The following is a 9,619-nucleotide window of genomic DNA, read 5'->3' on the forward strand; positions in this document are numbered from 1 at the left end:
TGGGGGGCTGTTGCTTCTGATTCCCGGCGCTGGGGCCCAGAGCTTCTGCTCCTGCCGGGCTCATCCCAAGGCCAGCACCTCTACACGTCTTAAGCTTTCTCGACTGACTGTTCTTTGGGAGGTCCTGGAGGAAAAGCCCCTCGTTTCCCTGTTGAAAAGCTTTCCAAGACACGAGCAGCCGTGCCGGCGTAAAGGAGACGCGAGAGTGGTCTGCGTCGGGACAGATGGCTGCACGCTGGGGAGACAGGAATACTCCAAGCCCTGCCTAGCATGCTCCCTCTGGGTTTCTGCTCAGATTAAGAGAAAGTTTCTTGGACGTAAATCCTTCCTTTTCCTGTTTCCCTGACTTGTGGCCCTTCTTCCCACGATCTGCCTTTCTCCAAGACCTCTCTCTGTGCCTTCCCCAAATGGAGAGCCTGTTACGGCAAACATTTTGGCCGTGACCAGCGTTGTCAATAGGCTAGCTGAAATCTTGAAATCAACCTTAATCTTGAGGACGGACCAAACTCTGCCTGTCATGGTGGGAATCAGCTCGTCACCATCAGAATCGCACGAGATTGCAGTCATTGAAAAAGAATGCTGAGTTTTGTGCCGGTGTTTGCAACATCATGCTGCACAAAGGCCTTCTTCCGTAGAAGGAGCGATGCAATTTCTTCATTTAACAGTAAGCACAACGGCGTATTGGGTCACGTGTTTGTACCTCAGCAAGCTAGTGGTGTCGTGCGTATCAGGCCCTTAAAGCCTTAGAACAGTTGTAGCAAGTGGTAATTCTCATCACCATCCACTGAGAGATGAGGGTGACGAGGCACCGAGAGATTTAGAAGCCAGATCGTGAATGCCGCAAAGGGGGCAGCTTTCTCTCTCCCAGACCCATATTCACGCATTCATAAAAGGATACCCGGAAACTGCAAAGTTTTTGTCCCATAATTCCCCTGCTCGGTTTATACCAGATTTGCTACTGATGCTTATTCAAAGCTACGCATATACCCGTGAGCCAGAGACCTGGATACATCTAACATAGGCACGTGCTTGGTGCCGAGTACCCTTTGGTCCATGCCAAGCAAGCTCTCTACTTTCTGAGCAAATCCAGAGTATCGGTCTTTACCCCCTCACTCACCTGGCGCTACAGGTTAATTCAGTGCCAGATTTAGGACCCTAACCCTCTTATGAAGAGGTAGCCTCTAGGCCATAGTCTGTGACTTCCTGTGACTCAGGCCAGTAGGAGTGGAAGGCAATGTGTGCAAGATTCAGGGGTTTGTCTCTGTTCTAAATCAGACTTTCCTCGTTCACTGGTGGCAAGAGAATCGACAGGAACCGAAACTTCTGGATCAATACATACGTGATTCCTGTCCTCACCCATGGAAAACTGATTAGAAATAACACACATAAAAGTAGATGTGATACAGGTGACACAATAGTGGCGTGAAACCGCTGGGGCCACCAGAGGGATGACAGCGAAAGTGTAAGCCACTTCAGCCCAGTTACAGTATCTCTGAAGATTTGCTGGTGCAAGTTTCAGAATCTGTGTCAGACTAGTGGGGAAGGAATGGGGACTAGTTCAGCCTTAAGAAGGGAAGGCTTTTGAAAATCGAAGATCTTCATGCTAGAATTTCTTAATAAGCTGCTAAAAATAGAAAGAAGACAGAAGACAGTATTTGTGGTGCCTTTGATATCTGCAAGGCCCTGGGGCGATGAGACACCACTTGTGTTGGGAGAAGGAGGCTTCTGGAAGTTTGGTGGGGGTCTGCTTGTCTCCTTCCAGCCGCCTCCCACCTCAGGTCCACTCTCCCCTCCACCCACCTTACCCGGTCCACCTGCCCCTTTCTAAATCGCTCTGCAAGCTGAAGAGGCTAGATATCTTCTGAGCCATAATGTTGTCCTCCAAAAGTTTTCCCCATTTTCTGCAGAGGTTTCCAATTTCTTAGCACTGGCCCAGCCACCAACCGCGGGATGTGCGATTTCTAATTAGGCCTGTGTGCGCTCGGAGAGGTCGCCAGTCAACCTGGGTGTGCAGCTGGACAGTCATTCCCTCGCGTGTGAAAGGAAAAGATTTCTAGGTTTATTTTTATTACCTCCGTTTCTCCTTGGGACCTCCAGCCAGGGCCAACAGGACTGTGGGGCTTGGGAATGGTTGGGGAGAGAAGCACAAAAACAGAGACACACACACCCCGGGAGGCCGGACTGGTGGTGGAGGGCGCCTCCGGCGTCTCTGGCTGTTGGAAAAGGAGGGGCTCCTGCCGTGACTCGGATTCGAACCGAGGTTGCTGCGGCCACAACGCAGAGTACTAACCACTATACGATCACGGCGCGCCACCGGGAGTCGCCGGCCGAGGGCCCTGCCGTCCTCCCCTGTCAGCAACACCTGCTCCTGTCGTCCCAAGACCCCTGCGTTCTGTCCTTCCTCGGAACTGCCCACCCGGGGGCGGCCTCGTCCTCCTCCTCCCCAGGATTTCGCTTCTGGCAAACAAACCAAAGGGGAGAGAAGCAGGTTTGCCCGCATGGACCTGACCGGCCTTGGCGGCTCCTCGCCCGGGGTGCGAACACCCCCGAACCCACCACCCTCACGTCCGCTCCCAGCCACTTCAAAATGCTCGGTCCTCTGACCTCTGGCCCCAGGCTGGAGAGGCGCTGCTTCGAAGAGAACCTTCCCGGCGCCCATTTGTGGCCAAACTGGGAATGTGCGGGGGCTTGGCGCGCAGGCGGGGGCCGGTCCGGAGCCGCGCACCTGCGGAGGCCGGGAAGCCGGGAGGCCGGGTGGGCCTCGGCCCGCAGCCCGCGCTGCGCACCGGCTCCGCCGCGTTAGGACCTCTCTGTTGGGCCCACCCGGGTCACCAGAACCCCGGGGAGAACGGCGCGCTGCTCGTGCGGCCCGGCAGGTGCACGGGACGCCCCTGCCCCCGCGGGCTGCTCTTTACCGGCTAGACTGGCAAGCTTCCGTCCGTCCGGGACGCTGCTCGCGGCCTCCGCCACCACGCACTCCTGCCAGTCGAGGTGAATTGTGTTTCCTCTGTCCCGCGATCCTTTCTTCCTCCTCCTTCGACGTCCCTGACTATGACGTCCGACCTCATGACATATGATAACTGCCGTGACTTGAATTAAGGGCAGTCTGCGCTCCCCTCCCCGCCCCCCGTGCCCCAAGGAGAAGTGACTGTAGTGTCCAGTAGTTCCGCTCCGGGCTCCACTTCCAGGAGGCTCTGCGTGAGTGTCGCTTGGCCGCAGGACGAGTGGTGGGCAGGGAGTGCAGATCCGTGCTTTCGGAAAGCAACTTCTCCCAACAGCCAGTGGCCGGCCCGAAGCCTGGTTTTATCGTGTGTGGACCACGGGTGCCCGGGTTAGGGCCGCCGGTGGGAAAAAATCCATAGAAAATGCAAGCAAAGCAGTTCAGAAGTCCCTCGACCGCTGTCTGGACAACGCTTCTCCGCAGAGCCGAAGGCGGCGTGTCTCCTTCCGAGAGCGTCTTTGTCTGTTTTCTTCTAGATCACACAAAGCCGCCCTAACTACAGGCAGGTTTCCCGAAGAACTACCTGCTACTCCTTCTGAGGTTTCCGATCCCGGAAGGGAGCTGGGGATGTTTCTGGTCTCCAGGACAGGAGCTCAGCGCGGCACAAGGGAGGGGAAGGCTGGAGGCGGCCCTCTGTTTCCTCTCCTTCCCTCAGGGACCTCCTCTCCGAGATCTAGAAAGCTGCTGTGGACACTCGTGCCCTTCAGCGTTCTCTGTTGGCCTTGTTTTTGGCAGTTGGACTGATCTGCGTGTGCTTCTCTCTGAGGAGAGGGGACAGCTAATCCCGTGTGTCCTGGTCCTCGGTATGGCCCCAGAGGTCGGCCTCTTTTCTTGTGCCTTTTACGGTTAAAGGCCTTCCTGAGGCTCTTGTCTGACACGTCACCAGGCTGGCCTAGGCCAAGCTACTAGCTCTACATTCACAACGCCAGGCGCTTACCTACTCCGGACAATCTTGCATTTTCTAGAAATAAATTTCAGAACGTTTCTCCTACGCAAGGGCATAGCTCTAGCAACTCTTCCTTCTCTCTCTCCTATATTATTAAAAAGCAAATCTCTATGGGATCTTTCCTATCAGCATTCAAAGATGCTTTTATTTGCTTCATCTGGAAGGCGTGTTCCCTTGCTCCTCCTTCCCCTTTGAGCGACTGACGTCACTGGCCTTCCGGTTCACGGCCACAGTTTCCGAAACTGTCATCACACTGTCTTCTTTCATTGCATTGCTTTTACTGAATGGATTTCAGCCTGCCTGTCCCCAAACACTCCAGTTACGCGTTGATTATTAGTCCTCCTCGAGCTCAAATTCCGGGCAGCACTTAACACAGGTGGCCGCTCCCTCCTCCGGAAACATTTCTTCATTTGCACCCCACTCCCTGGACTCTCGTCCCATTTCCTTAGCCCCCAGTGCTCAGTTTTATGTATCAGCTCATGCTTCCATCCTCAAGTCCTCAAGGCTCGGTCTCATTCTCTACTTTCTCTCATTTCCTTGGGGATTATATGGTTGTGCCCACACTCTGGGAGTTCAGCCAAGACCTCCACCCCAAACTCCGAGGTGATATTCAGCCTCTTGGTTGGTACCTCCCCCGGATGTCTGATAGATGTTTCACATTCAGTATGTCTGGAGCTGAATTCTTGATCTTTTCTGCAAACGTAAACTTTCTACTTCTCTCCACTTGATGCAAAGGTTGGACGGATAGTAAGAGCCGAAGAGTAGATTACCGCACACTTGATCAGACACTGAAATCGAGTACCACTGCGCCGTCACACCTGATTCCCTGGGGGAAGAGAGGCAGTCACCATGATTTCTAGTTGCTTCTGGCAACAGTGGTGGGTTAGTTCTGGAGGGTGGAGGGGGGGAAATGACCACGGTAACACAGTACTCCTTCCCCCCAGGAGATGGATGGAACAACTCTAATATTCTCTCTTTGGGTAAACTGCTCTACTGAAAGGACATTTTGGAGACTAGTATGTTCGGGAAGGCTTCTGATTTATTCAGCAGTTGTGCCAGACCGAACCTGGCAATCCCTGACAATGCTTTCCAGTTCTTGTCTGATAATTTTATTAATTTGTAAACTTTTCAAGCAAACAAAGTAGGAGATTCAATGATTCTCCACAAAAATATCAATGAGTTTAGCAATTCTACCGTGAATAGAAGGAGGTTAGCTTTTGAAAGGTCAAACAACATTCATTTGCACAACTGATTTTACCCTCAAAGCTCTTTTATATTTTCCTTTATATTATTCAAAGGAAGATCTGGGATCTTAAATTCATATACCGATGGCCAAGTGTGGATCTAGATATCAGTTGGGCATTCTTGTAAATAATTAAAACTCCTATCAGGTGCTTAAAATAGCACGTGTAGGATTGAGAGTCCCTGGTAAGTGAGGCCATGTCCATGAAGTTATAGTCTTTTGTCCTTTGTCAGGCATCCTCATTACCCATAACCATGTGTATTCTGAGATTTTGTCAGTATTAATTATCTGAATCATGCAGTTACTTTGAGGTATATATATTTGATTTGATATTAAATACTAGATTTGACCTTACAATTGTTCCCTATCCCCAGTGCATTACAATCACTCCATCTAGTAATAGGTACGAAGATGAGGGGGTAACGAGTGGAACACGGGGAAAAGTATGTACTAACTGTGGTCCCCATTTTCAGGAATCTGCTACTGTAAACATAACTTGAATAACTAAATCTAGTTTTATCCTTTCTCATTGGGTATTTATTAATGCAAATCTGATCGTGATACTCCTCTGCTGAAATCTTCCAGCATCTTTTGAGTATTCGCACCCAAGTTTTGCACACTTTAGACCAAAGTATGTAAGACCAGGTAGTTCTGTGTGGGGTGTGTGTTTGAGTAGATAATATCCTGATTGACAGATTTATCTCTTACAAATTGAGAATCTGATTAAAGAAATAACACTGTACTTTCTCGTCTTACTCAGTTGGAGATGGTATGACAAATACCATAGCCTGGGTGGCTTAAATAACAAATGTTAGAGTAGATAGTGAGGCTCTAACAGGATGCCCGGAGGCCAGCAAGGAGGTGGCCATGGCCAGCTGTGGGGAAGGTCAGTGGCCTGTCCTGGCCGCATCCACGAGCAGCCGGATCCCACCAGACAGGCCCATGATGGCGGCGCCTCAACAGGAAACCCCTGAGCGAGTGAGGAGGAAAAAGCGGGAAGCCCTGCTTCCGGCCCCACGTAACAAATACTCAGCCCCCTAGTTCACAGCTGTCAGTAAAGGATAGGAACCCAGCTCCTGGGGCACAGCTCTCTCTTTCTCTCTTGAGCTGCCTGCTCTCCTATCTTGAGAGTGTTGCTTTTTGCTTTAATAAACTTTCCTGCTTCTGTCACGTGTCCCCTGTGTACATGTCTGTCCTTGAATTCCTTCTCAGGAGAAGACCAAGAGAACCTTCATGGACTCCTTTGGGTCTGGCTGGGTCGAGTCCCTAGGATCTCCCCAGTTCACCCTGCAACACAGTTATTTTTCAGAGTTCTGGAGTCTAGAAAGTACAAGATCAAGGAGCCGGCAGATTCGGCGTCTGCTCAGGGCCTGTTTCCTGGCACGTAGGGGTCCCCATCTCGCTGTGGCCCCTGTGATTTGTTTGTGGGCTGCGGGGAGGGAGGTGTTCTGGTCTCCTCTTATAAGAGCGCTGATCTCAAGTCTCATCATGGGGATTCGATCCTTATAACCTCTCTTTAAAGGCTCCCTCTCCTCTCATTTGGGCCTCAACTCTTCATTTTGAAGCTTTCACCTAATGGTGCAAAGCTGGATTCTTCCCAGTAGTGGATACGTGAAATGATTTGCTGGATCTGGAGAAAGGAGAGCAGGCCAGTGGGAGATCGTCTCGTAGTTCCTACAGTTGTTTTGTATCACCTTCCATCTGCAAGGATGGAAGCATCTAAGACTATTACAGGAGCCTATAACATTAGTAAAGATTTTCAGAAAGTCTGTAGATTTTCTCATTTCTCTAAAAAGAAAACACATCCCTTTTGAATTCTCTGGTGAAGGTAGTTAATGCTAGCTATAGATGCTAAAAAGTAAGTTTTACAAATATTATCATAGGCACAATGTTGATACTTACATTCATGTTACTGTATGACACAGACATAAAAATGTGGTGTCCAGATTCCCTCCCTGCCCCCCAAGGAAAGATGGGCTGTCCAGCTGCGGAGTGAGTGCCGTCCGAAGCTGGGCAGCCGCTGAGCTCCCTCGGGCTTTCTGGAGCGACAGAGCTTACCCCACTCAAGGTCACGCCCTTGCCCCGGGCAGCCCACAGCCCGGACGGAGCAAAGTGGGGCTACAAAGAATGCTCCAGGGGGATTTTCACCAGGCGTGGGGCATCGCTGGCAGGCAACCCAGGCGTCAGAGCTCCCACGTTTGTCTGCCTTGAGCACAGTCTGACATTCTCTGTCCCATCCTCATTCCTCTTCCTCCTTTCACAGCTGTTGGTCCCTAATCACATCTTGCGCCCTAAACTCCGTCTCAGCATCTGCTCCCAGAGAACCTAACCTGCGTGGCTATGTCACCATAATCTTTTTCCTGGGTCTCTTGTATTTTATTCTTGTTTTATTCAATAGGGCTTCTGTAAGCAAAGACTAGGAGTAGTGTAGGGGCCCAGGACAGGCCGCCCCAAAGTGCACCACAGGGCATAGTGATTATTTTGAATGGAAGCTACTCGGGAAACAGCAGGTGCAAGGACATCACACCCTTTTCTGTCCCCCTGAAAGAAGGAAACAGATCTCCCCTATGAAAGACACCCTCCCAGGACTGAAAAGTAAGACATCCTTATCACCAGAAAGAGGAAATTAAGAGCAAAGAAGGCTCTAGAAACAAACCTTGTTACTTCTTTAATAATCTACTACCTCAGCCCAACTTTTACTAAGAATTCTTTACTAATTCAGGCTCCCAAGCATCTGCTTTCTTTATCCTGTCAAGTCCTCACTTTTTTTGGGGGGGGGGTCGTCTCTATCTAAAATGTATAAAAGCTGCCTGCTTTGATCATTCTTTCAGGTCTCAATTTCATTACTGGGCCTCCCACGCACAAAATAAAACTTTTTTTCTCCTGTTAACCTGTCTCATGTCAATTTAATTCTTAGTCCTGCTAGAAGAAACTCAGACAGAGGAAACTTTCTTCCTTCCATTCAGCAGCAAATAAACCTGTGTGTTGGATAATAAACCGTGCTCCTAAATCTTTTTTTGTGAACCACACGATAAAGTTAATACTACTTTTATAGTGTTTTTTTTTTTTAAAGGGGGTTGGAGTCCATAGATTTTCACATCTAGCTGACTTGTATTATCAAATTTATTACCTCAGACATCAGGACTGCTATGGCTTGTGATTACTCATACACACTAATTTACACACCCTATAAAGTCTTCTACCGTGCTCCCCACCTCCTACTTTTCTGTCATAGCCTTCAGGGCCTGCTGGCTGTTCCCAACAAAGGCCACACACGTTTGTCTTAAGGTCTTTGCATTTGCAGCCCCCTCTACTTGGAATTCTCCTCCCCTAATATATACCTGGCTCATCTCTTCTGATCTATGTAGGTCTCTGATGAGGTAACACCTTTAAATGAATTATCTACACTTACCTTATATCTAAAGTAGGAGTTCCCATTATGCTCTATACCTTCTCTATTTTCTTCATAGGTATTTATCACCTGACCCATTGTATGTTTACAGGTTTGTCTCTCCTGCCTAGAAGCAATTTTCATGGAGGCAGATATTCCAATTGCATCCATTGCTGTGTCCTGAGCAAATGTGAGTGAATTAAGCAAATACATGTGTTCTTAATTAATAGGATCATAATTAAAATGGTTTTAGGGATTTGCCCGTTTGGAACTTCTTAACTTCCTAGCCTCGCCCGAGGATCTCCAAACTGTCCTTTGTGTAGGCCAGACTACGTCCAGGATTACCCATAGAGCTGTTCTTCCTTCTCCCCAAATAGAAACACTTTACAATATCATCACCAAGAAGTGAAAATGCAGATGTGTTGTCAGCTTTCTTTTTGAAACTATAGGTGGCTCTGAAAAGAGCCTTTGTTTTACAACGTCCCTAACCTTGCTCCTCCTTATTTGGCCTTGTGGTGGCTCTCGGTCTTCTTGGGCAGCAGCACGGCCTGGATGTTGGGCAGGACGCCGCCCTGCGCGATGGTCACGCGGCCCAGCAGCTTGTTGAGCTCCTCGTCGTTGCGGATGGCCAGCTGCAGGTGGCGCGGGATGATGCGCGTCTTCTTGTTGTCGCGGGCCGCGTTGCCCGCCAGCTCCAGGATCTCGGCCGTCAGGTACTCCAGCACGGCCGCCAGGTACACGGGCGCGCCGGCCCCGACCCGCTCGGCGTAGTTGCCCTTGCGGAGCAGGCGGTGCACACGGCCCACCGGGAACTGGAGGCCGGCCCGCGAGGAGCGCGTCTTGGCCTTGGCGCGAGCCTTGCCGCCCTGTTTGCCGCGTCCGGACATCACGACCTTAACTGCACTGAAAGTAGGTACCGAAGCCAAAGCCCAAGCCTGGCACTTTTTATAACCCCTGAGCGCGAAAAAGAGGGTTTTGCATTGGTTAAATTTGGGGCTTTATATTAACCAATGAAAGTGCAACGTTGGGACCCTTGCA

General features: G+C 50.2%; 1 protein-coding gene and 1 non-coding gene across 2 annotated transcripts; both read right to left on the minus strand.

Moving 5' to 3' along the window:
- Positions 1 to 2,235: 2,235 nt before the first annotated feature.
- On the minus strand, positions 2,236 to 2,307 carry TRNAH-GUG (transfer RNA histidin (anticodon GUG)). The gene has a single exon. It is a non-coding gene; the product is annotated as a tRNA-His (tRNA).
- A 6,741-nt stretch (positions 2,308 to 9,048) lies between these two features.
- LOC123794181 (histone H2A type 1-E) lies at positions 9,049 to 9,509 on the minus strand. Its single transcript, XM_045800406.2, has one exon. It carries the CDS (start codon positions 9,466 to 9,468, stop codon positions 9,082 to 9,084), a length of 387 nt encoding a protein of 128 aa, XP_045656362.1. The 5' UTR covers positions 9,469 to 9,509; the 3' UTR covers positions 9,049 to 9,081.
- Positions 9,510 to 9,619: the final 110 nt, after the last annotated feature.

Source organism: Ursus americanus, chromosome 32 (assembly GCF_024610735.1).
Source record: "Ursus americanus isolate L20-20 chromosome 32, mUrsAme1.1.p, whole genome shotgun sequence".
Taxonomy (NCBI): Eukaryota; Metazoa; Chordata; class Mammalia; order Carnivora; family Ursidae; genus Ursus; species Ursus americanus.